The sequence below is a fragment of the Acipenser ruthenus genome, chromosome 16 (assembly GCF_902713425.1).
Source record: "Acipenser ruthenus chromosome 16, fAciRut3.2 maternal haplotype, whole genome shotgun sequence".
NCBI lineage: Eukaryota > Metazoa > Chordata > Actinopteri > Acipenseriformes > Acipenseridae > Acipenser > Acipenser ruthenus.
This window is the reverse complement of record NC_081204.1, coordinates 1,174,863-1,202,498: the sequence shown is the minus strand read 5'-3', so window position 1 is coordinate 1,202,498 and position 27,636 is coordinate 1,174,863. Positions and strand designations below refer to the sequence as shown.

General features: G+C 40.0%; 1 protein-coding gene across 4 annotated transcripts; it reads left to right on the top strand.

Moving 5' to 3' along the window:
• The first annotated feature begins 2,532 nt into the window (after nt 1-2,532).
• LOC131696506 (GATA-binding factor 2-like) lies at nt 2,533-26,075 on the top strand. Of its 4 annotated transcripts, none has more exons than XM_058988288.1 (6): nt 2,533-2,663; nt 16,027-16,494; nt 17,446-18,039; nt 20,199-20,347; nt 22,588-22,713; nt 23,823-26,075. In XM_058988288.1, the coding sequence occupies exons 2-6, from the start codon at nt 16,260-16,262 to the stop codon at nt 24,108-24,110; spliced, it is 1,392 nt and encodes a 463-aa protein (XP_058844271.1). In that variant the 5' UTR covers nt 2,533-2,663; nt 16,027-16,259; the 3' UTR covers nt 24,111-26,075. The 4 variants fall into 4 exon arrangements, with proteins under 4 accessions (XP_058844271.1, XP_058844270.1, XP_058844267.1 ...); XM_058988287.1 differs by lacking the exon at nt 2,533-2,663 and adding an exon at nt 5,983-6,156; XM_058988284.1 differs by lacking the exon at nt 2,533-2,663 and adding an exon at nt 15,431-15,719.
• Nucleotides 26,076-27,636: the final 1,561 nt, after the last annotated feature.

The window sequence follows — 27,636 nt, the reverse complement described above, 5'->3', positions numbered from 1 at the left end:
GAGTTTGAAAAGGCTCTGATAATCTGGAAAGGGGAGATAAGAAACACCATTTATCCAACAGCACTTTGGAGCCAATTTCCAGCCCGCTCAACCCCATTCTCCATCTACCTCCCGGAGCTGCCAGATAACGATTAGGCTATTTATTATCTTCAGAAGGAACAAAGATTACCTAGCGCCGATGAAAAATTACCCCTGGATAGTAATAATCACAAGAAGAAGGGCCCCAGATCTGCCGAGCATATTTCTTAGTCCAAATCAGTATTGAAATTGCACTTGCTCGTGAGCTAATAAAGCATGCCCCGCTCTCTAGCTGTAGCGCAGCCGGGATCCGCTTCCTCACACCGGACTGCAGTGAGACGCGCATTGCGATCTGAAGATGACATCTTCATATAGATAACAAGGGGACTGGAGCAGCGTTACAATGCACACGCTTCTTCATAATAACACTAAATGCTGGGAATAATGAAACACACAAATCAGACTAAGAGCAATCTTCAGCAAATACCTATTAGCATTGCCCTAATTCTGATTCCCAAGACAATACTATTATTATTATTATTATTATTATTATTATTACTGTGATGCAGAAGCGATACTACAAGTTAAAGCGAGTGCATTTAATTCACCTGTTTTTTGTTTATTTTAAAGATTTTTTTCAAAAACATTTAATAGTCTGATATCTTATATAGACTAGAGTAAAGCATATCATGAGGCATTTAATATAATTCACATTCGTAATTAACATTATAAACAGTACACAAAATGAATGTTAGCATCACACAAATTATAGACCGATAGATAGATAGATAGATAGATAGATAGATAGATAGATAGATAGATAGATAGATAGATAGATAATGTTCATAAAGGTTATTTATGAGGCTGCTGAGATAATAAAGCGTTTATTCGGATTATTATCAGTATGTGTACAATCTGTGTGTGTGTAGTGGAAAGACTAAATGAGTAATTATCACAGATCACTGTATTTTACACTATAAAATAGACGGAGATGTGTAAAGTACATGTTTTGTCTTTCAAATCCGATTCTAAATATGCATGTGGCCAGTGTTATATATCTAATCGTATCTCTCTTCCTTCGGGGTGATGGAAATGAAGCAGTCGTCTTTGAGCTGTGTATAGCTCTGCACCGAGGTGAGATTCATTAAAACCTCGTCCCAATGCAGAGCCGTGGAAATGCGTGTTTGCTCCCGATAACTCTTATCTGCCCGGCCATCGCGGGCGCTTCTATTCTCTCAGTACAGCGGATCATAAGGGCTTCAGCTAAACGGCAGCGGAACAGCCCCTTGTAACGCTAATATGTATCTCTGTATTATCATGGTGATTCACTTCTCATTAAACTCCGGTTCATTTTCTTTGTTTCTTCCACCCGCAGTGAGTGTACAATTCGGACGCTTCTTTTCAATGCGGCGCACATGCACACATCAACAAGATCAATGCGATATTTGCAATGTCCGATTGAGGCGATAAACAACCAGTTCAAATATGAAACTCTCACGGAGGCGCCCTTATTAACATGCACATTGTATGGACAGTGCTATTGCTATTGTATTCACTTCCAGTAAGATAGATTAATATCCTTTGCATAAAGCTGATGCAGATTCCCAAAATATAAAAGAACTGTATTGCAAATAGATCTAAATATATGTGTATAAAATTCATGGCACTAACATTATTATTATTATTATTATTATTATTATTATTATTATTATTATTATTATTATTATTATTATTATTATCATACTGCTATTACTATTACTACTGCTACTATACTAATAATAATAATAATAATAATAATAATAATAATAATAATAATAATAATAATAATAATAATAATAATACAGCATTCTGAAGAGAGAGATAGCATCTGAATTAAATCGAATAAAATGAGATTATTGCAAAAGGAAAGAATGAAAGCGTGTTCTACCGCAGTACTAGAGTATATAGAAGCCCTGCACAGGCACACTATACCCGCGGCTGTGCAGAGCTCCTCTTTAGACGATTCTTATATCAGGAAGACGATGGGTCGCGTGGAGCGGTGAATGCGACGTTCTACACAAGGTGCAAAGCGCGCACAATGAGACGCGCGCGTGTAAAGATATTGTAATGATACAAATGAAGGCGAAGGGACGAGCCGCTTTAATATGTCCATAAATACACAAATGGACCATTGTGTCACCTTGGAGAACCCGTGCAGAAAATAGTTATCAGCTTTCAACTGAATACCGTGGCAACCTGTGTGTGTGTGTGTGTGTGTGTGTGTGTGCGTGTGTGTGTGCGTGTGTGCGTGTGTGCGTGTGTGTGTTGTGTGTGTGTGTGTGTGTGTGTGTGCGTGTGTGTGTGTGTGCGTGTGTGTGTTGTGTGTGTGTGTGCGTGTGTGCGTGTGTGTGTGCGTGTGTGTGCGTGTGTGTGTTGTGTGTGTGTGTGCGCACACACACAAACCTAAAGACCGAGCGGATAGGAAGCAGTGTGAGGGCTTCACCATGCCCTCGCATTGAAGCCGCAGTTGTGTCTGCTGTAAATGTGCTTATGAGTTGTAGCGGATAGGTAACACCACACCACACACGAGAAACCCATCTGAACTGCGCAATTAGAGAACCACAGGGCGAGCCGCTGAGTGAGACACCGAAGACACGAAAGACGAGGTAAGGCCACTTCACACAACTCTTGTTTCAGTCCGGTTATTATCACCTGACTGGACTGTAGCCCTTATTTGGTTTATGATGTGTTTTTTTTTTCTGTCATGGATTCCCGCAGGTATTGCGGAGAACGCATTGACAGCAGCAGAGCTTTGTCGCGTTGTTGAGCTGCAATGCAATGTTACACACTGTGCAGACATTACAGGGAGGCGTGCGAGGATTGCGGGGTTATATTAACTGCTATGGATTGTAAACTTACATGAAAACAGGAGACGACGATAAGAGAATATAACGGACTCGGAAACTATGTAATACACAGCCTGGGGCGTCTAGTTTTATCCAGACATGCTTACATACAAGAAGCGCAAAGGAAAGTGACAATGAGACCGTTTTATTAAATAATAATAATAATAATAATAATAATAATAATAATAATAATAATAATAATAATCAATATTGACTAATAATAAGTAACATGAAACATACGTTTTTCTTTATCACCGCAGACGAATGATTCTGTATCTCCCACGGGAGAGACCGGAGGGGGTATGTTATAAACAAATTAAACATGTCATAATATTGTAAAAGAAATAATACCGACACGGCAGTATGTTTGTTCAGAGGTTAAACCCAGATAGACCCTTTCCTCCGAATTCAACTCTATTCCTCAGCTGGACTTGCTGTTAAAATGTAGAATGTGATACTGCCGCTGCTAAAATGAACCGTTCAGGATTCTTGCCCCTTCTCCAGTGAGTATCCGGTTCCTTTATAAGCAAGTAACGATAAAAGATGATATCGTTCATTAACATGGTGTAATCGTACAACACAATAAGCATCTTGTCAATAGCTAGCTGCATAATATGTGCACAGTGATGTTACATGTCTACACAGGATTACAAGAAACAAAAGCAACGTGAAATATGATCATTCAGAAATCACCCTCCCTTTAAAACAATCGCACCTATATATACCTATATCTATCTATATCTATCTATCTATCTATCTATCTATATATATATATATATATATATATATATATATATATACATATATATATATATATATATATATATATATATATATATATATATAATGCGCATTTGTGAGGTTTGCGTTTTTATTTAAACAAAAAACCCTGCTTTTTATATTATTTAATTCTAATAGGAAATGATGAGCAAAACTACTAAAGACAAGACTTCGTTTAAAGGATAAGAACCCAACAATAACACACTTGAATTTTAAGCGTTATATAAAATACAAGATAACAGCTGAATACCTGTTTTAGGAGAGAATGCAATGTGTTTTACACACACACACACACACACACACACACACACACACACACACACACACACACACATATATATATATATAGCATATATAGAACCAAAAGGTCATCTTTTTAGATGTCGCAAATGCACGCACAAGTGTAAATAATAATATAAAAATCAGATGGACGCAACTTTTACAAATGGAACTAAAACACGGAGCTTACGACCCTTTTGTTTTAGTTTTGTCCTGTTTTTGCTTTTAAGCCACAAGCTTCGCTTTGTAGAAGCGGGCATTGTCTTTCACAGAAAGGCTGGGTGACCCTATAGCGGCATTATGAGATGCCCTTCGCTGATGCCGGCTAGATGTGGATTTGGAGGAATTAGAATTAATTCGCTCAGAGTAAACTTCCATCTTTTTTCTGTTGTTGTTTCTTTTCTTCGGGGAGTGAGGCGAGTCGCGAGCCCCGCAGCCGTCCTCTGCTGCACCTGCCCTGGCTGCTGCGAGCACGGGCCTGCAGTCTCGTGCAGGAGATTTACTCCGATTTTGCATTTAAAAGAAGGGGCTCCCCTTTTCTTGGAGAATAACCAGATTATTTTTTTTTAGGGGGGAGTGGGGGGTCCGTCTTCTCTGTTGAGACACCCCACCCTTTTCTTTACTGTTTTAAACATACACATTGCAGGCTGCATGGTCTACTAGATTGCACATGGCAGATGCAATTGAGGGTTATTTAAGTAAAAAGGGGGCTGGTTTTAAAACTAATAATAGTTTAATATGAAAATCGTTTCAACGCTGGTAAAAAGCTTCGACAATTCTGTAGAAAGTAATGTCTTCATTGGGTGTAATTCTTCTCTGTGAAATCGTTCCTTTGTGAGCAATGCCCAGCCTCACCCCGGGCTATAATATATATATATATATATATATATATATATATATATATATATATATATATATATATATATATATATATATATATATCCCGTGGTGGAGCTGCGTGCCACAGAGCGCAGAGCCACTGCAGGTACCATCTTTCTCTATATAGCGCCTAAATGAACCTGAGCTATTTATTTGAAGCTTTTTAACACAAACATTTCTTTACTTTGAGGTGGAAAGGGACTGCGTTACTTTCTTGGTGGTAAATGCACTGTAAACATGCCCCTGGATGTGATTTAGGGAAGTCCTGTTGTGTCTTTTTGATATTTTACACACAGTTCAGGCCAGATAATATAGTCACAATAATACAGCAAGAACCTATGAGGGCAGCACTATAACCATGTTACACACATCATATCCAGCATGCCGTTTCATTTGAAACAGCTGCTTTTGCAATACACCATTTGGAAGAAACTAAGTGTACCATATTTACAATTGAAAGCGGAAATTCGCGGAAGATATTATGTACAAGTGTTAGGCTGCAGTGCGGGTTTGGACGCTTGGGGCGTTTGGGTGAACATTACTCTCACTTACACATTTAGTTTTCTTCTGACACTGCATGGAAGAGAGTTTAATTAAAGGACTGCTATCCTCACAGCGGCATTCAAAGAGTAGCACACACTGAAATATATAACAACCGTGATACACTGCATGCAACAAGCGACTGTGTCACACTTGTGTGCTGCGTTGCTTGATACTTATTATAAACACTGTAGGGATAGCGGAGGCATGATTACAATTTAACTGAGACAAAAAAAAAAGGCAAATTACCAAAGTTTGAAGAATAAAGTGATTTGCACGTGGCCTGTACTCTGCAGAACTGGGCAATCCCAGGCAATCCCATGCAATGATATTCATGCGCTACACCAGCCCCGGATCGAGTGCGAGGCGTGTATTCACTCAGTCAGACAGACTCGAATGAAGGTCTGGCGTGTTCGTTACCTGCTGCCTCCTCGGTTTGACAATAAACTCCGGCAGCGCGACAACCCGGAAGAAAGAGAGTTTGTATTCGTTCTGACGCCAGTCTTACGTGCAGCTATTTGTGTGTAACCACCTGAGTACACTGACTGACAGATTCTTTATTTTACAAAAGAGTGAGAGGACGAGAGAGAGAGAGAGAGAGAGAGAGAGAGAGAGAGAGAGAGAGAGAGAGAGAGAGAGACTCGCATGCCGGAGCGCGGTGTTTCTTTTCTATAACTATGTTCATTTTGCTGCAAACGCGGATGACTCTTCTACTAAATGATAGGCAGATCTGAAGCATTGAATTGATCATCGCCGGCTATTCTCCTTTATCGAAGTGAGTATTGTCGCAATCTCCTTTCTGAATGCCTACAGTTTGATTAGCCCGCTTACACACTGTTCCACTTCTGCTTTATTTATGTAACTCAGAGGGTATCGGGGATGAATGCACTTGAGCTGGACTATTTTAACTCGATAAAGAACATCTTTTTTTTATTACAGTAATTAGTAAAACTCGACTTTATTTGTCTCGTAGTTGCTTTTCCTCTGTTTCGTGTCTCCAGCGCGGTGTTATAAATAAGATCGCTTACAGTTTCAGCAGCATGCTCTTAATTGAGTTGAAGTGTTTGCGTGGATTCAAAATATTTCTAAAGGTCAATTGACGTGTTTTTCATTATTCAGAAAAATAAATAAGTGCAAGAGAATGTGTTACAAAACCAAAAAGCATGAGCGCATTCACAGTATACCGCGAAAGAGCAATTCTGATCAAATACTACTACTGATAATAATAATAATAATAATAATAATAATAATAATAATAATAATAATAATAATAATAATAATAATAATAATAATTAATCAGTTGTTATATACTCCTAAACTAAAACGCATTGCAATTCAACAACAGAAACATGCATATAAAAACTCGCAAGGGAACAATGTTGTTTGGATAGTTGCTTGTTTGTATTAAATCTAACGCAGAGCCCCGTGTTGCATCAAAAGCACCCTCTCTTGTATTATTTAGTCGTTTCTCTCTTGTCCTGTTAAACTCTGAAAGCGATCAGCAGCTTTCCTGTATCTCCGAGTGGAAAGCAGCGCCGGATCCCGCAGCGCCGGGCAGGCTTGTTTGGGAGCTGGGAGTGTACACGGGGGCCATGCATGCGAGCCCTGAAAGAAAGCAAGACAAGAATGATACCTCCCTGAAAGGATCTCAGCGCTTCCCAAACAAAAAAACTGACATTTACATCGAAAAAACTGCAAAGCCAACTACACAGACTACGCCCATTATTATTATTATTATTATTATTATTATTATTATTATTATTATTATTATTATTATTATTATTATTATTATTATTATTATTAGTAGTAGTAGTAGTAGTAGTAGTAGTAGTAGTATTAATATTATTATTATTATTATTATTATTATTATTATTATTATTATTATTATTATTATTATTATTAATCCAAGGTATGCCATCATATTAATTAATTTATCTCCTAGTGTTACACCATTTTATTTCTGAGAGTAAAAAAAAGTTTTAAGAAATCTTGTCAGTTCTGCAGTAAATGCTTTTCCTTTTACAGAACAACTAAGTAGCTAAATAAATAGTATATATATATATATGTATGTATGTATATGGGAGAGAGTTGTTCTTCCACTGGCCCGTGCTTGAAGATATTTACCGCTGCTCCAGTTCACCATCTCGGGTTATAGTCGCTCAGAACAGTCCCGCTCTCTGTCGATCTCTCCGGAGACCGCTTTAATAAAATTGACAGCATCGCTAGTTAACCAGCCGTGTGAAACAGGCTAAACTGCGCTCAGACAGCCGCGGAGATTCAGTTAAGCCTCTGCTAAAGACCCGCGGCGGTATGTCTTGATGACTGAATTCATTAAGTGTGTCAGAAAGATGAAAAGGAGCGCAGCAAAACTCGGGTTCAAACAGTGCCGCTGGATCCGTGCGAGGCAATGGCGTTCAATGTGCAGCCAGGACTGGAGCTCGGAGTCTCTTCGTTCATCATATATTGCATATAAAGTCACTACAAAACAACCTGTTATCAAAAAAATAAACAAAGGAAATCAAATAAAAACTGATGCGCATTTTCTACACCTGCTGTATTCGGAAAATGTTATTTTTTAACATCATTAATGTAGTATTGAAGAACAAAAACCATTTCACGTTCGTTTTAAATTCATAGCTATGTTTGTGTATTTCTGTTTCTCCATCTATAAATCTGTGTAGTTATCTGTACATCTGAGATACAGTGCGACTCTATCACATTGAAATCGCAATGCAATTCATTGAGGCTGTTTTAAATGCAATGATCTTAACTCTCCCATGAAGGGATTTGAGCCGCTGTAGGGTTACGTTGTCAATCAGCTATCAAATGCAAATCCTGATCGTTTTCCAGCAATAGCGGCACATTACACTCCCCGCCATGGAGAGATGCCACCAGTACACCGTGCTGACACAGACCCATTTTAACCGTTCATTTGCGGGTGTGTTCATTTCTAGTTGGCTTCTGTACTGGCGGTGTTGCAGCTTGGTCTCTGCCTGGTGTAGTCTGATAATATAAGCAGTTTGAGCAATGTTTCCAACGTGATTTTGTAAACCACGTTGTTGCTGCAGCTCTGTACAATATGCTGTTAATAGCCTGTTTAGAAGGTGGGGGGGGTGCAGTCAGTATTTGACCAGGGACGAGAGTAATAACAATCCATACTAAGTGGAAAATCCGGATAAAAGGCTCTCATTCCGATAGTGATTTCTGGTCCTCTTGTGACTCTCCAACAAAGTTACAGTTAATAAAAATAACGCGTTCCACACAGACAGATCAATCAGTGCCCAAACCCGCTAACCATGCGCGAGTACTGTACTGTGAAGCTACTCTATTCGATTAGAATGTGATGTTGAAAAAAGAGCTTCATGACCCAGGCTATTTCCTTATATTCATGAAGGCACATTTCCAGAGCTGTGGTATTGGCTGAAAGTTTATATATATATATATATATATATATATATATATATATATATATATATATATATATATATATATATATATATATATATATATATATAAATACACATAACATATAAGACTTATACTATAATAATAATAATAATAATAATAATAATAATAATAATAATAATAATGCATCTTTTCTGTAGTGTGCAGCGTTTTGGTATGCTGTGACTTCTGTTGGTAGAAGTGACAGGATCAAGCTCTGTATCCGAGGGGTATTTGTTCTTATATTTTATAACAGATTGTTTTTGTTTTGTTTTGTTTTCCAGAGTGAGATAACCTTTCGTTTGGGTTTGACAAGCTTTCAGATCGTGAATGTGATTTCTAGCTCCTTTCTGGCCATGTTGTACCCCATGCTATCTTAGACAACCGGCCTTAAACATTAGAAAAGAACGTTTCTAACGAGTTTACCACAGCGTTATTTTTAAAACTGTTTATTAGAGTTAAAAAAAATAATTGAGGCCAACCATATGAAAACACAAATATATTTAGGCGTATCTGAATATATTTATTTAGCTGGCATAAATAGTTCAATGTTATTGTAAGACCTGTTTGTTTTGTTTTGGGGTGTTTAAACTGCAGTAATAATGGATGATTGAAAGAACTGGACTATGTGCACAGCTTCAGTTACTTCACCAATACAACAAACTTATCTGTTTTTTTTTTATTTTATAAAGACTATCTCAAAAACAATCAAAATATATAAATATTATTAATTGCGCTCTTATAAAAACAACCTGTGCATTCTGTGTCCTCGGAAGGGGTTGTGCTATGTTCATCTTGAATAAGAGAAGGGGCTGTGCTGTGTTCATCTTCAATAAGAGAAGGGGCTGTGCTGTGTTCATCTTCAATAAGAGAAGGGGCTGTGCTGTGTTCATCTTCAATAAGAGAAGGGGCTGTGCTGTGTTCATCTTCAATAAGAGAAGGGGCTGTGCTGTGTTCATCTTGAATAAGAGAAGGGGCTGTGCTGTGTTCATCTTCAATAAGAGAAGGGGCTATGCTGTGTTCACCTTGAATAAGAGAAGGGGCTGTGCTGTGTTCATCTTCAATAAGAGAAGGGGCTGTGCTGTGTTCATCTTCAATAAGAGAAGGGGCTGTGCTGTGTTCATCTTCAATAAGAGAAGGGGCTGTGCTGTGTTCATCTTCAATAAGAGAAGGGGCTGTGCTGTGTTCATCTTCAATAAGAGAAGGGGCTGTGCTGTGTTCATCTTGAATAAGAGAAGGGGCTGTGCTGTGTTCATCTTGAATAAGAGAAGGGGCTGTGCTGTGTTCATCTTCAATAAGAGAAGGGGCTGTGCTGTGTTCATCTTCAATAAGAGAAGGGGCTGTGCTGTGTTCATCTTCAATAAGAGAAGGGGCTGTGCTGTGTTCATCTTCAATAAGAGAAGGGGCTGTGCTGTGTTCATCTTCAATAAGAGAAGGGGCTGTGCTGTGTTCATCTTCAATAAGAGAAGGGGCTGTGCTGTGTTCATCTTCAATAAGAGAAGGGGCTGTGCTGTGTTCATCCCGATACTGTATTTTATTTTCAATTAAAAGTTGGCCTGCTGCAGTTAATCACGACATTATGGGGACTCTGAGACGCTATCAGGACACACTTGTTAATTATATAAGTCATTTTAACGGCTCACCCTTTTAATTATTATTATTATTATTATTATTATTATTATTATTATTATTATTATTATTATTATTATTATTATTATTATTATTATTCAAACAATAGACAACACAGAAGGTCAGAGAGGTCGCGGGTTGTCTCCTGCTGCAGATTAGCAGTGCTTGCTGGGCGTTTTAGGGGGATCAGTGTAACATTACCTACAGACACAGAGAGGACAGGGTCACGACGGGGTGAGTCATGCAGTCATGCACAAAGAAAGAAAGAAAGAAAGAAAGAGAGAAAGAAAGAAAGAAAGAAAGAAAGAAAGAAAGAAAGAAAGACTCACTGTATCGCAAACCCGTTTTATACCATCATCATTGTTATATATAAGACCAAAATATATTATTATTATTATTATTATTATTATTATTATTATTATTATTATTATTATACAATGTAATACAATAACCGTTCTATTTCAAGAGAGAGAGAAAGAGAGAGAGAGAGAGAGAGAGAGAGAGAGAGAGAGAGAGAGGTGTGCAGCAGCAACACTAACTGCCAGTAAGCTTATAAATTCTGTTTTCATTTATTGCACATGTAACACAATCTAATATCTAATGTTTATACATTTATGATTCGCAAAAAAAACAATAACACACACACATTCACGCTCACAGACACACACAGCATTTTCCGATTACTTGTTTATTTAAAAATATACTGGCTCTATTTACTGCGTAAAACGCCGGGTCTTTGATGCTTATCGATCGCATCTCAAGTAAGATCCTTTAAAAGAAAGAAAGAAACCCTCGAATGCGACCGTTTGCGTTTCGACAGAATTCCCCTGGCTTGCAAAGCAACGCAAAACTGCAGGAACGACAGCGTGAAGGCCAGGGATCTTTTCTGACAGCCCATCCATGTAGCTTTGTATCATCTTTACCTCAAACATTATTAGATGTTTCGCGTTTTGTTTTTTTAAGTACAGGATAGGGGTAGATTCTCATTCCGCGTTTCAGGAATGGTGTCGTGGGACTAAACTAAGCACCGGATTGCTTCCCCCCCCCCCCCCCCCCTCCCCCATATTATTAAAAGTTCATTTCCTGGTGATTTTTTTTCAAGCAGAGATGACGTCAAGCTCCCGGCGTCAAAGTGGCTGCCTGACTGTCGAGGGGCCGGAATCAAAAGACGGCCTCCTGTTACCCAGTTACATACTGTCAATCCTTCAATCTCCCGAAAAACACCAATATGAAAGAGCCCAAGTACAAGGAGAGAGGGAGAGAGAGAGGGAGAGACAGGGAAGGAAGGAGAGGGAGAGAGGGAGAGAGACAGGGAGGGAAGGAGAGAGAGAGGGAGAGACAGGGAGGGAAGGAGAGGGAGAGAGGGAGAGACAGGGAGGGAAGGAGAGATGAGAGGGAGAGACAGGGAGGGAGGGAAGGAGAGAGAGAGAGGGAGAGACAGGGAGGGAAGGAGAGGGAGAGAGACAGGGAGAGAAGGAGAGATGGAGAGGGGGAGACAGGGAGAGAGGGAGAGGGAGAGAGGGAGGGAAGGAGAGAGGGAGAGGGAGAGGGAGAGACAGGGAGGGAAGGAGAGAGGGAGGGAGAGACAGGGAGGGAAGGAGAGAGGGAGAGGGAGAGACAGGGAGGGAAGGAGAGGGAGAGAGGGAGAGACAGGGAGGGAAGGAGAGATGGAGAGGGAGAGACAGGGAGGGAAGGAGAGAGAGAGAGGGAGAGAGACAGGGAGAGAGGGAGAGGGAGAGAGGGAGGGAAGGAGAGAGGGAGAGGGAGAGGGAGAGACAGGGAGGGAAGGAGAGAGGGAGGGAGAGACAGGGAGGGAAGGAGAGAGGGAGAGGGAGAGAGACAGGGAGGGAAGGAGAGATGGAGAGACAGGGAGGGAAGGAGAGAGGGAGAGGGAGAGACAGGGAGGGAAGGAGAGAGGGAGAGGGAGAGACAGGGAGGGAAGGAGAGAGAGGGAGAGACAGGGAGGGAAGGAGAGAGGGAGAGGGAGAGACAGGGAGGGAAGGAGAGAGGGAGAGGGAGAGACAGGGAGGGAAGGAGAGAGAGAGGGAGAGACAGGGAGGGAAGGAGAGAGGGAGGGAGAGAGACAGGGAGGGAAGGAGAGAGAGAGAGGGAGAGACAGGGAGGGAAGGAGAGAGGGAGGGAGAGAGACAGGGAGGGAAGGAGAGAGAGAGAGGGAGAGACAGGGAGGGAAGGAGAGAGGGAGGGAGAGAGACAGGGAGGGGAGGAGAGGGAGAGAGACAGGGAGGGAAGGAGAGGGAGAGAGGGAGAGAGACAGGGAGGGAAGGAGAGAGGGAGAGGGAGACAGGAAGGGAAGGAGAGAGAGAGAGGGAGAGACAAGGACAGAATGACAAGCTTCCCCCGGGGTCTCGGTTGCACAGCTATGCGTCTGCAGATCAGCCAGAGGCGAGGGAGGCCAGCCAGCCAGCCAGCTCAGTCGCTTTGCATTTTACAAATAGGCGCAGCAGCTATTCACCCGTGTAGAGATACATTCGTCCATTCATGTTTTTGTATACACGCTTTTTGTTTTTTTAACGGTTAAACCCCGAGGTTTTACACTTTTGTACAACAAGGCAACGGTCTGCCGTCCACTGCTTTATGTCATATATATATAAATACACATTTTTCTGGACGGGAACATCTCGTTTCAGTGGTGATCTGGAGACACAGAGGTCCAATTAGTGTTCGTGGTATAGCGTGTCAGATATTTCCCTTATATTATTATTATTATTATTATTATTATTATTATTATTATTATTATTATTATTATTATTATTATTATTAATAATAATAATAATAATAATAATAATAATAATAGGCATGCATGCATGCACCACGAGTACCCGTGTTTTCCTGTTCTGTGAACACGTTTACTCAACACTGCACAGTAGGCGCATTTTGTACAGTAGCGGGTATCGAAATGGAAAGTGTATATAAGCATGTGAAAGCAGTCGTGCTGTCGTGTAACCGCGACATCTGCTTTTTGTGGTTCGCCGCAATATTCTAACCCATAATCGGACAAGCAGGTTCTACTGAACGATGCCTGGCAATACAAGGCTTCTACCTGCTTCACCAAGGCCAGGTAGTGAAATGTGGACTACGTAACATCTACCTGTTCCACGGTGTGCCTGCTTCTCTAACCGCGCCTCGGGAATGCAACGCAGCTAAACACGAGCAATGCAGGGCTGCGGAAAGACGTGCCGTTCATTAATCAGGGGCTTTCATCAAGGCACAGAGAGGTGACAAAGATGCGCACAGGACACCGCATGTTTCTCATCGGACCTTTTTATTGCAGTCAGCATATTGTCTCTGTATATACGGGCTGTGCAGTTTTAAACCTGTATTTTGGATATATATATATATATATATATATATATATATATATATATATATATATATATATATATATATATATATATATATACATTTTAAAAGTGTGTGTGAAATTCGTGGAATTTGAGAAGCTGCCGTTCCAAAACTTAAAAAAAAGAAAAAAACCATTATACATTATACATTATAAAATAGATACATAGATAGGAAACTTAACATGGCACACTATATATATTTGAAGTTCATTGCGACCCTTTTTGTTTGTTTTGTTCACACATGTCCGCATTAACACCAAGGCGTTGAGTTTTGATTACAGAAAGGGTGCATTTTTGTCTTATAGTAAACGCGCTCCTGCGCTCCCCTGTCTTGATTGCTAATCAAATTCATTAGCGCCACAGTGTCCTGGGCACCGCTTCGTGTTTGCAGAGGAGTAGATCACTCCTTGGAATCAGATAATTGCTGGTTAGGATTAACAAACCCTCGCTAATAGCAGCAATCCCATTTTATGGCCCTCTCACGCCCATGCTGGATAAGAATGGCCGGAGAGAAGGAGGCTTTCACATGTAAAGTGATGTTTGATCACCCGGTTTCATAGACAAAAACTGTTTTTCTAAGAGGACGGTTTCATTGTTTCTTGGAAGAACAGGGCTAACACCGAGTTGCTGTTATTTCACCCGATACAACATGTAGCCTGTATACATGTGTGCTATTCATTAATGTGTAGAGCCTACACAAATGTGAAAAAATAAGAGGGTGTTGTTTTTTTTGGAATTATTTGATTTTTTTTTTAACACAGAATTTTGGAAAACAGAAACATAAAAACAAATGTATATGAACACACACACACACGCACGCACGCACGCACACACACACACACACACACACACACACACACACACACACGCACACGCACACACACGCTTGCATTCCTATATTTGTGGGGACTTCTCATTGACTCTCACTATATTTGTATTTGCTATTTCAAACTCGACAACAAACTAAATATTTTGGCTTTTTTTTTTTTTTAAGGCATATTTAGTTCTTAAAAACGTGTTTTACAACGTAGGGACGTGTCCACAACGTCGGTTTTTCAGGAGTTGCTATCTTTGTGGGGACACATTTTGTCCACACATTGACTGTAATCTGCCAAGTGTTTAACCTGTAGTATTTTGTATTTAATCATATCCTGATGTAACTATCACTATTATCTGATGTATTATTGAATTGTGGTTTGTCGCACTTGTACTTTGCTAGAACAAAAGTTATTGTATTTCTTGCTCTTATTGTATTACTTGTATTGTAACACTTAAAATGTATTTGCTTACGATTGTAAGTCGCCCTGGATAAGGGCGTCTGCTAAGAAATAAATAATAATAATAATAATAATAATAGTAATACCTGCCCACACACACACAAGGAGGGTCATTAGTAGTCACAATTAGAGAGCCTGTGCTTTAAAGATCTCAATAAATTACCCTTTGTGATTAATATGTTTTGGTGGCCGGCCCAGGTTTTTTTTTTTTTCAGTGTATGTGTGTTTCGAGCAAACTAAGAATGTTGAGTTTTTCGGAGGGGGGAGTAGCCAATGGCAGCGTGGCTGCGTTCTGATTGGCCGGTGCGAGGTTATTAGGAACGCGTAGCCCGATCCTCAGTGCATGTCTACCGAATTTACTGGCGCCAGTGTTGACAGTGGCTGTGCTGCTTGGGCTGTCGCTAAAAGGCTAGTTTTTTTTTTTTAGTTGGGCTTACAACCAGCTGAACAGAGTAGTCTTTCCTATACTTGACTCATGCAGGAGACATTCACTAAACCTGCAAGCACAAACGCGTGTACCTGGATACAGTGCCTGTCTGCTCTTTAAATACATATAAGGAATATCACCTGGGTCAGTCGCTTTAAAGATCACATGTATTTATTTTAGACAACGCCGCGGGGAACTTGTAAGTATAATTTTATTTTTAAAACAGCATGCATTCTTTGTTTTATTCAGTGTTGTTTAATTTACTTTAAAATTCAGAGGCGTGTGTAATATATTTGTTTATTATGTTAACGGTCTTATCGCCCTCTGTGCATTTTCGATTAAGATTTTAAAAGCAGCTTAAAGCCTATCATGTAACCTGTTGCTTTATCCACATGCCCTTTGAAAATGTACATTCTCTCACAGTGTACAAAATGTCATTAAAAACTGAAAACGGCATTGGGTGATTTGGAATAAAACGTCATGACGTGGGTTTTCTTTTTCTTTAGGTTCCCCGAGTTTTGAATCGTTGTGTGCGCATCATGAGAGGAGTTATCGGAGTGTAAAAAGCACAGAGTCGACAGCTTGGACTCGTTTTTTTAAGTTATTTTTTGAACTGTCACCAATCTTTAAGCAATTCCCTGCAGACTAAAAGCAAAAGGAGAAGAACTCACAAAAACAGTTTGTGTTTTAAAAGCTAAAAAACACTCTCTCACACGTCACACACACACACTCGCACAAAATGGAAATAGCGACCGATCAGCCTCGCTGGATGACTCACCATCACGCCGTGCTAAACGGACAGCACCCCGATTCTCATCACCCGGGGCTGGCGCACAATTACATGGAACCGGCCTCGCAGCTTCTGCCCCCGGACGAGGTGGACGTGTTTTTCAACCATCTGGACTCGCAAGGGAACCCCTATTACCCAAACTCGGCGCACGCCCGGGCACGAGTGTCCTACAGCCAGGCTCACGGTAAGTCGAGTCTCCACTGCGTGGCACAGTGCTGTCTTTATCGACAGGACGGGTTTGTTTACCGCTTTACATACGAGTTTGCATGCAGCTCTGAAGTTTAGTGTTCGGTTGTCAATTATACAATGCATTCAAACAGAGCAAAATGCCTGATATAAATTACAAACTGAATTGTGGACAGTGCTGTCTAGGGAGAGTAGGTTAATCAATGTAATAACAGAGCTACTGTTGTTGTTGTTGTTGTTGTTATTATTATTATTATTATTATTATTATTATTATTATTATTATTATTGAAGGGTTTTTGTTTACTATAGGAAACTTACTTGTAAGTTTCACTCTATTAAAGTTGTTGAAAAAAAGGTTTGCAAATAAAAAAAGGAAGCAGAGAGACTTTGAACCACTAAAGGGAGGGTTTCAGAGAGCTGAATGAGAATAACAACACACGCAGCACTTCCCGGATATGGAATCAGATGTAAAGGGCTAATATTGTGCGTGTCCGAGAGGAGTTGCGTTCGGAGAAGCTGTCCAGACGGCTCGAGGCGACCTCTCTTGTCTGCTCTTATTTTTTTCTGTGCTTGTGTCATATGCCTTTCAAAGCCTGTGCTAATTTAGCCTGTACAAGGCTACAAAAGGTCTATGTAATATGTATGGCTGTGGTTACAAGGCTTATATAGTTTCTTGCTTTACTAACTGTATCTGATAACAGTGTCGCGTGGGTGTCTGGTTTTCGTTGTGTGCGTGTACAGTAAAGCAGAACAACGATTGTACCGATTGAAACGTTTTTATATAGTCGCTGCGCTATTGCCGTTAATAACGACAATACGTGCTGGTGTGACGTGTTTATAGCATCTTTAATACTGCCTAACATTTCCGTTTTATTCTTACTATCTGCAACGGCTCAATCTCTGAATATAGATATATATTCTTCAACATGCCTCATAAACTTTTTGCAGCTCGCTTGACCGGGGGCCAGGTCTGCCGACCTCACCTCATCCACAGCCCCGGGATCCCTTGGCTCGACAGCGGGAAAGCAGCTCTGTCAGCCGCCCATCACCACAACGCCTGGGCGGTGAGCCACTTCACCAAACAGAGCCTCCACCCGGCCAGTACCGGGGCACCGGGCGGCTTGTCAGCGGTGTACCCTGGCAGCAGCGGCGCAAGCACAGGCACCGTATCCTCACTCACCTCAGGGTCCCACTCCAGCCAGCACCTCTTCAGCTTCCCTCCCACCCCGCCCAAGGATGTCTCTCCAGATCTGGGCGCCGCGTCCCCCTTGTCCGCCAGGTTAGACGAAAAGGAATCCCTGAAATACCAGGTCTGCCTGGCAGAAAGCATGAAGATGGAAGGATCAAGTCCACTGAGGAGCAGCCTGGCGTCGATGGGATCACAGACCTCGTCCACCCACCACCCGATACCCACTTACCCCACTTACTCTCTGCCCGGAGCGCATGAGTACGGCGGAAGTCTGTTTCACCCGGGTAGCCTCCTCGGGAGCGCCTCATCGAGCTTCACCCCAAAATGCAGGAGCAAAACCAGGTCGTGTTCAGGTAAGACTAGTGCTCCTTAATACATTTATTTGATGATAATAATAATAATAATAATAATAATAATAATAATAATAATAATAATAATAATAATAATAATAATATAGCTCAAACCAGCTGCCCAACGTTTCTATATGTTGTACATCTCTCTCTCTCTCTCTCTCTCTCTCTCTCTCTCTCTCTCTCTCTCTCTCTCTCTCTCTCTCTCGAAGTTCGGTGTTTTCACGGTTTCTAAATGATACGTATGATTAATGTGCCATGACTCAGAATAAAGATTTTATGAATGTATAAAGTTATAAATGACTAATAGCCTTAATAAAAAAAAAATTAAAAAGTAGTGTAATATTCATAGTTTCGAAATCAGTAAATTAAATGGAAGTTTTGATCTCAAGGTAAATTTGTTTGTTCCTTTTTTAGCCTTATTTTTCTTTTTCTTTGTAAATATTATCTTTCCTTTGCCGGAGTGCAGCTCCCAAATAGAAAACAGTTACTGCACTCCAGTAAAATATGACAGCGATGTTGTAAGCGGTACTTTCGTTTTCTCTAAGCAGAACCTGGAAATGGCACACTCTCTTGTGCATTAGAACCCATTCGGTTGAACCAAGCTGAAGTGAATGTTGTGAATGTTCAGTTAAACAGAAAAAGCCCTGCACCTGGCTCCCTGCCTGTCGGGAAAGGAGATCATTACAAAAGACAAGTGCATTATTCTGCTAAATTGCGTTGGGTACAAATGTGTAGGAGTTTAAAACCAGCTCGACTTTGATGCCCATCCTTTTTCCCTATTCTTTTTTAAGTGTAGTTCAAGTGTGACATTGTTTTGTGGGTGTAGTTTGCGGGTTTATCTTATCTGTTCGAGTTGTTAACGCTTGTTTTAACAGCTCTTATCGGCTTTTAATTACCCCTCCGCGACACATGTAAAAGCACTCCGCTGTAAGAGCATTGGAACAGAGTTTTCGATAAACACGTAGACATTACCGGGGCCACCTTTTCTTTTGAAAAAATACACGATTATTAAAATGACAAACAAAAAAAAAAAACTTGCTTCACAACCAAATCATTTTGACACAACATTACATAATAATATTTTTCTAATGGCGTCCTTGTTTATATAGCCTGTAATAATCACCCTTAATTTAGAAATATTGTACCCTTCCCCTTTTTCGGCAGCGGGTGGTTCTCAGCATGCTGTTATTAAAAGAATGAGCTCATTATTCTCAGTAGTATTATTAGTAGAAGCGTGTGGACTGCCGGTCACGACGCTTGGGTTAATGTAGTTTGAAGTAAACGCCTCGAGACCACGACACAGTGACTCGGGGTGCTTCCTGAGTATCACAGTTCGGACAGGGCACGATTTCAAGAGTTTCCATCGGCCTGCAACCCTAACAAACCAGTAACATCACAAGGACACGTCAACACTTTGAACACACAGCAGCCGCCAGTGCAGAGGCTGCAACACGCATGAAGCAGCCGCATATTTAACACTGGAACCACTGCACTCCGTCCTTTAGTTTTTGCTGTTTCAGGAAAGAAACGGGAACATGCGAAGCAGGGTGTTAATTTTGGGGGTAAAGCACTGGTTTCGATAACTTCCATTCATTATAACAAACTGTCGCAAGGCTGGTGCAGAATCTTATGAATCCATCTTGTAAAATGCATGCACCTTGGTGGATGTGAACACAGTCTTCTGACGATGTTAAAACGCTATAACACTCCTCGCTGTATTGCCAAGCAAGGGAACCCATTCATATATTCGTTGTCGCCAAATCAAATGTTAAATATTTGTATTTAAAAGGCGGGAGAGTAGAAACTTCATTTAACTTATAATGTAATCATGTAACAAAAAGGCGGTTCAAATAAAATGTAATCTTAATTTAGATAAACCCTCCCACGCGTATCTATTATTATTATTATTATTATTATTATTATTATTATTATTATTATTATTATTATTATTATTATTATTATTATTGGTGGTGTTGTTATTATTATTATTATTATTATTATTATTATTATTATTATAATGCTATTGTTGTTTCTGTTGTTATTATTATTATTTTAATATTTAACCTCCTCTTTCGGGGTGTAAAATGTGTGTACGATGAGTAACCCATTTTTCTTTTCTCCTATTTTCTTTTTTTTCTTTTCTTTTTCTGTTTCATAAGCAGAGGGTAGAGAATGCGTGAACTGCGGGGCCACGTCGACCCCTCTGTGGAGGCGAGACGGGACCGGGCACTATCTGTGTAACGCCTGCGGGCTGTACCACAAGATGAACGGGCAGAACCGACCGCTCATCAAGCCCAAAAGGAGACTGGTATGTACTGATCCTGTAAGACACACATTACGTTTATGTGTGGGCCTGTTTTTTTTAAGAGTTTAATTTTACATTATAGATTGAACGGGTTTTTTTTTTTTTGTAAATTATAAATACATAAAATGATTTATATAAATGCCAGAAAACGCCAGAGTCCCGCTTTCCGGCCTTGTGTTTAATAATACGTGTTTTATTTGTTCCACACCACCAAAGGCAATATTAAATAACTTTTCTTATTTGAAATATTCGAAAATAATTGTGACTTCATAGAGCACTACCGTACAGAACAGTGCAATCGCCTGTCCTATAGCACACCGTCCTTAAGCAACATGCTGGTAAACCCGCACGGTCAAACTCACGACTCCTTTCTTCACATGGAAACGCATCTTGTGTTTGCAAAGCGGGGGTCATTAAGACAGGGGATGAGTTCACATACTTTCCACTGGATTTATAATAATAATAATAATAATAATAATAATAATAATAATAATAATAATAATAATAAGTTAATTTAAAAAGTCGTTAATAGGCTATAAATGCGTCATCACTACAGTTGGCTCGTATTAAGTTACAGGGAAACACAATAAATGATCTGACAGCTTTCGTGTATAGCAAAAGGTAAATATGGTCATTCAGACGAGCTCTTAATTGAGGAAATCATTTAAAGACATAACAGTACCCGAATAAGCAGCATCGTAAATGGAGACTGTATGGGCTTGAGCCGAGCTCCAAGCGGTTGTAACTCTTTTGAACACTAACAAGGCCGCAGCGCATTGGAAACGCCACGCCACTGTGTCAGATAGGGTACACAGAAGAATCACGTCCTTTTTTTTCTTTACATTTTTAGTCACTCGGGTCTTTACAGGGCAGGGTTATGTTTAGTTCGACGGGGACGGCGTATTATTTATGTCTCTATGTCCTGTCAACTCATAGAGGTTGTTCTCTCTCAGCCCCAGACGCACCAGCACCCCCCACCCCGCCGCCGAATTAAACAAAAAAAAAGAGCCATTCTTTTCCATGGAGTCAGTCGCCCATATACTCTGTACTTTAATGCAAGTGTTTTTCAAAGTCCTCTGAGCTCTCAACAGTTGTTTCCTATCCGGATATCTGAAGTTCAGCGATAAGGAAACTCGGTCCCTCTGTTTCCGGGCTCGACGACCTTTTCATAGTTTCTATAGTCGATGCTTGCCAATGCTCCATGCAAGCGAGTCTGGAATTACTATTTACTCGAGCAATTATTTAAAAAAAAAAAAAAAAAAAGACTAAGAAAATAAATAGATTTTGTTCTGCCTCGCTCTTTTTTTTTTTTTTTTTTCAAGGCTTGTTCTTTAGCCTGAATAAATATTCTCACCGTATTGTGGCTTGTGGATTTTTCGGGGGTGGCGGTGGGGGGTTTTCGGGCGGTGGGGTTAAATGAGAAGATCAGATACATATTCTGCACACTGCCTTTTACAAAAAACACATGTGATATGATTTATAAAGATAGTCATGTGATTGTCTTGTTAAATCACAGCCTAAAAATTATATCTTACATGTTTAATTCGATATTTTACTATGAATGTCAAGGCGTCTTAGCTAAAGCTAACTATAGCTGCCGTCTCATGTTTTGCATTGGCAATAAATGTTACATTATCTGTGTAGGATAAGAAAAATGAAACGTTTGTTTACAGCATTTTAGTAAAATAAATTTTAGCGTATAAAAAATATCTGTAGCCTACCTATAAATACACTCTTATAAATTCAAAATTGATAAGAACAAAAACACCGCCAAACTTCATTTTAAAATGCGTTAATTCATGCTGCACGATTTATTTTTCAAACTTTCTTCACAAAATGTGATATAGCTAAAACGCGAATTTTGCTTTTGTATAATTTTCAAAACGTTTTAATTATATGTGTGTGTGTGTGTGTGTGTGTGTGTGTGTGTGTGTGTGTGTGTGTGTGTGTGTGTGTGTGTGTGTTCACCTGGCAAAATCGCCTTAGCTTTCCTCACTCTTTATTTATTTATTTATTCATTCATTTATTTATTTATGTATTTATGTGCTTATTTATTTAGTCATTTATTGATTTGTCCATTGTTCTTTCAAAATGTTAAACTTTATTTATGTAAGCTAACCTTACATGATATCATTGTGGACTTGTTTAACGACTCGTTGATTGATTGACTGATTGATTAAGTCATCAATTAATTAATTGATGAATTAATTCTCGTAATTAATTGAATTGATTTGAATTTCCAGTCCGCTGCCAGAAGAGCGGGGACCTGTTGTGCCAACTGCCAGACAACCACAACCACGCTGTGGCGACGCAACGCTAACGGGGACCCGGTGTGTAACGCGTGCGGTCTGTATTACAAGCTGCACAATGTGAGTATACAGAACCCTACAGCAAGCCCTCCTCTGAATGTGACAGTGCACCGCTGGGCTCGTTTGTACCGACTCAGTCAGGGGTAACAGCGCTGTATTGATGGAGAAGATTCGGAGGCAGTTTTCCTTTGTGTGTGTCAGTGTGTGTTCAGTTTGGGGGCGGTTTCCCCGAGGGGCTCCACGCTGTCATTCTAAGTTGGCGTCACCGATGCGCTCTTCCTCTCAGGAAGACTCAATAAATATTAGCTTGGCTTCTATCTGTTTAACATGAAAAAAGAAACAAAACAATAACAAGCTACAATAAGCTTTAATTAAATGTAGTTTGATAATAAAAAAAAGTTCTAAATAAATCACTTGGTGTGACTTTTCAAGGGCAGTCTGGTGCGAGGTCATGGGGTTTGAAACAGAAAGAAAAACACAGATGGGTGTCCAGTTACTTTATTACTTGCTAATAATTTAAAGTGAACATTGTTTTGAATCAAAAAGACTGTAAAACATTTCTTTTTTTAATCCGATACCATTCCAAAGTAAAAACACGATGATAACAATATCGAATAATGAGAGCATTTCCAGGAGTTTCTTGTCTGGAGTAAAATGGTCAAACGTTTTAGCCCTGAGGAGCTGGTTCTGAGTGAATAGATAATACCAGCATGGCAATTTCGAAACATAGCTTTCCTGATATAATGAGACTAGCTGTGTCCTGCTGCCCTTTACAATTAGCAACAATCCCCCAGATCCTTCTTCACAGCAGCGTCAGAGCTCCGACTTTCTTTAAATGACGTTTTCTGGGCATCAGATGAACAAACAATTCTTTAAGTTAACGCATCCGAAAACAAACGGTGTAATGAGTCCACAGATCTTAACCTTAAAAAAAGAGAGAGAGAATACAAGTTTGGGAATAATGGAATTGTGAAATAAGAAGGGATCATTGCATTGTACTGTACTGTACTGTACTGTATTGATTTGTACTGTACTGTACTGTATTGATTTGTACTGTACTGTACTGTACTGTATTGATTTGTATTGTACTGTACTGTACTGTACTGTACTGTATTGTATTGTATTGTATTGCGTGCACTAACCCCAGGTTATCCCCTCCATCTCTCCAGATAAACCGACCCCTCACCATGAAGAAAGAAGGCATCCAGACCCGCAACCGCAAGATGTCCAACAAAAGCAAGAAGAGCAGGAAGGGTCCAGACTGCTTCGAGGAATTCTCCAAGTGCATGCATGACAAGAGCTCCTCCTTCAGCGCCGCTGCCCTGGCAGGGCACATGCCTCACATGGGCCACCTGCCCCCCTTCAGCCACTCGGGACACATCCTGCCCACCCCCACGCCCATCCACCCCTCTTTCGGGCACCCCCACCACGCCAGCATGGTGTCCGCCATGGGGTGAACCCCTCCACCCCCCTGCACCCCCCAGCACAAGGGTGGAGGAGGGTGAGGGGGGATCGGACAGCAGGCTCACTGCCAGGGAGAGCACTGGTGGTGTGGAGGGCACGGCTTTCACTGCATTCATTCGGACACCAAGAGGAAAGATTTATGGGATGGATGTGTGACTTAGAGACCTTTTCGGTAAGGCTGTGGAGAGGAATATTCTCCTGAAGGACTGTATTCCTGCAAGGAAGGAAGCTGTTTTTTTCCCCAAGCCCTCTCTCACCCAGCTGATCAACCAACTAACTAGCAAACCAGTAAACCACTCGCTCCCCCTAGCCCTCTCTCACCCAGCTGCTTCATACCCGAATCCAGACAAACAGAACCCTGGCTGTCTCTCTGAACCAGGATAAATCTTCAGAGAAGAGACGCCTTGATTTCTAACTGTGAATATTGTAAATGAAGAAGAAGAAGAAGAGGAAGAAGAAGAAGAAGAAGAAGAAGAAGAAGAAGAAGAAGAAGAAGAAACAGACAATGTACCAGGTCTCACTTACTGACTGTGTGTGTGGGGTCTCTCTCAACCGTTATATATATATATATATATATATATATATATATATATATATATATATATATATATATATATAGAATGATGCTGGATTACTGATCATGGACTACTTCTGTTTTAAAGGACTTTATAAGAAGAAAAAAGGTTTATAAAGCTTAATTTTAAAATAGTTTGCTATTATTATTATTATTGTTGTTATTATTCTTATTATTTATTTTTTATTCTGCTTTTTCTTTTTGGTCGATGTTTCAGAGAAGATCCTTTACATCATTTTGTTTTTATAAGAAAGCTGTTTTATTCATCAGAGATTATCGTGTCACCATTCCTGTAGGCATATCTGAGCTGTTATTGAGGAGAACGTGAATCTGTCTTAATTGGGGAGGGGAGGGGAGGAGTTTTTGGAGGATTGCCCTACAATTTAATGTACAGATTATTATTTTTTTCCTTTAAAATATTCATGTCCTTATGCCAAATTACATTTATTTAAAAAAAAAAAAAAAGCATTTGGTCGACTGGTTGTGGTTTTCAATATCTTAAAAGTGATTGTGATGATTCCTAGTGTGTGGGAACCCTTATGGTAAACTATAGTAAATGCACAGTATAACCATGGGAAAAGCATGGGGGAAAACTGCAAAAATACCATGCAGATTTACTGTGGTGAATTTTTATAAGAGAAATCAATCACTAGAGCTTTTATAAAATTCAAATAAAAATCAATGATAATACAAATTCTGTTTCCATATATATGCAGCTGGCTCGTTGAGCTAATATATATATATATATATATATATATATATATATATATATATATATATATGGGAGAGAGTTGTTCTTCCACTGGCCCGTGCTTGAAGATATTTACCGCTGCTATATATATGTATATATTAGACTAATTTTGTTTTGTATTTAATAGTCTGCCTATGCATCGTTAAGAAGAATGCCCCTCCCTCCCAAAAAAGAAAACTACATACAAGAACAAACAAACAAAAAGTAATAAAACTCCTTTTCGACTTACAAAAGATGTGTTTAATATTTCCAACAACAACAGCAAGGACAGTAATAATAATTTGACTGAAACTCCAGCGTGATGTCACCACGGCTATTGTGCTCGCCCTCCCCATCTCTATGGCAGTGCCGTCCCCTAGTGTAATAATGGGTGCTTTTATGAAAGCCGCTGCCCACAATGCACTCGTGAGCAGGGCTTCACAACGAGGTCAAGTCAAGCGCCGTGCTTGAGGGAGGGAGGGAGGGAGAGTTCCAGAGAGGGAGGAGGAAGGACAGAGCGGTCTATAGCTGGACAGAGGAAGGAAAGCTAATCAACAGAGCCCTGACTCTCACAGTAGGAAAGTTCAGCCAGTCTCACCCAGCCGAGAGCAGAGGAAGCACTCAGTGGCATTGCTTCATCACAGCCTGCCCCAGAGTTTAAACTGCCATGCCCATCTGAGGAAGTCATCTCACTAACGAGAGGAGCACATAACAGCACTCTGATAACGAGGATTATTCATTGAGAATACTCCATCAGGAAAACTAAAGCCCATAGTCATACTGCTACTGCTACTACTGATAATAATAATAATAATAATAATAATAATAATAATAATAATAATAATAATAATAATAATGCAGACAGTGATTCATCGTCAATATATTGTGCCAATCCCATATCTGATTAGTGTTAAAAAGAGGGCGGTCAGATGTCAGCCCTTTTAGTTTTTAAGTGCTGTGCCCGATCCACAAAACCCAGGAGTTAGTAATAACAATTAGTTTTTTTTCAATCATTTCTTTTATTATGAATGAAATACTGGTTGATATGTTAATAAAACAGTTTTGGTCTGCTTTTTAAAAACAAAAATACAAATCTAGTACAGTTTTTGCAAACTTTATTATTTTTTTCCATAAACCAAAAAAAGGAAAAAAAAAAAAGCCCTTCTAGATTTTTACAGGTTCCATTGGAAGCATGTAATGGTGATTAGGGTGAAGGCTGTGCATACTCTATAGTGATTAGGGTGGTTAGGGTGAAGGCTGTGCATACTCTATAGTGATTAGGGTGGTTAGGGTGAAGGCTGTGCATACTCTATAGTGATTAGGGTGGTTAGGGTGAAGGCTGTGCATACTCTATAGTGATTAGGGTGGTTAGGGTGAAGGCTGTGCATACTCTATAGCCGGTATTGATTCTGAAGGCAGGCTGGTTTAAACACTTGGAAGGTACAGTGAGGTGAACCCTGTGAAGATGCGCTCCTCTGTTTTGTTTTGTTTTGTTTTTTGAGAGTGGAGTTCTGAATGACCCAGAGATCAGGATAAAGTGCAATATAACGTCATTCACTGCCGTGTAGAGAAGACAAAAGAAAAATGAATAAATAATGAAACTTAAATTATTCCGTTGTCTGTATCAACACAAACCGTTTTATTCTTATTATTTTCTGCAGTATTTCTTTTCTCTTTTTCTCTTTTGTTTTGTCACATTAGTTTCAATTGCTCGATTAAGTTATTGGTAAAAAAAAAAAAAAAAAGAAATAAAAATGCGTCCAACATGTTTATATATTGTCTGTAAAAAGTGTATTCTATCATATTCCTGAACATGAACATTGCTTTAAAATAATAAATGCTTCTTTTTTTTTGGTGAAATCTAACTCTCCTGTGTTTTCATTATTGTGCACTGTTTTTTTTTCTCTAATACGATGTTGTCTGTTCAATGGAATTGAAATGTAGTGTTAAAGGAAGCAGAGTGACTCAAACCACTCACGACAGTCAGGACTGCCGTTGCCAGCTGTCCCGGTTTTCCCTACATCGTCCCGGTTTTGAGGAAGGTGTCCCAGGATTTCAATCGTATCCCGTGTTTAACGTTATGTTTCCACATCCACGTAGATTCTACAGCAGCACCGCAATGCCAGCAGCGTACATTGAGCACACCTTTGATAAATCAGGATCCGATATTACTGCAATAGAAGCACAATATGAATCGGTTGTCAATACTAGACCA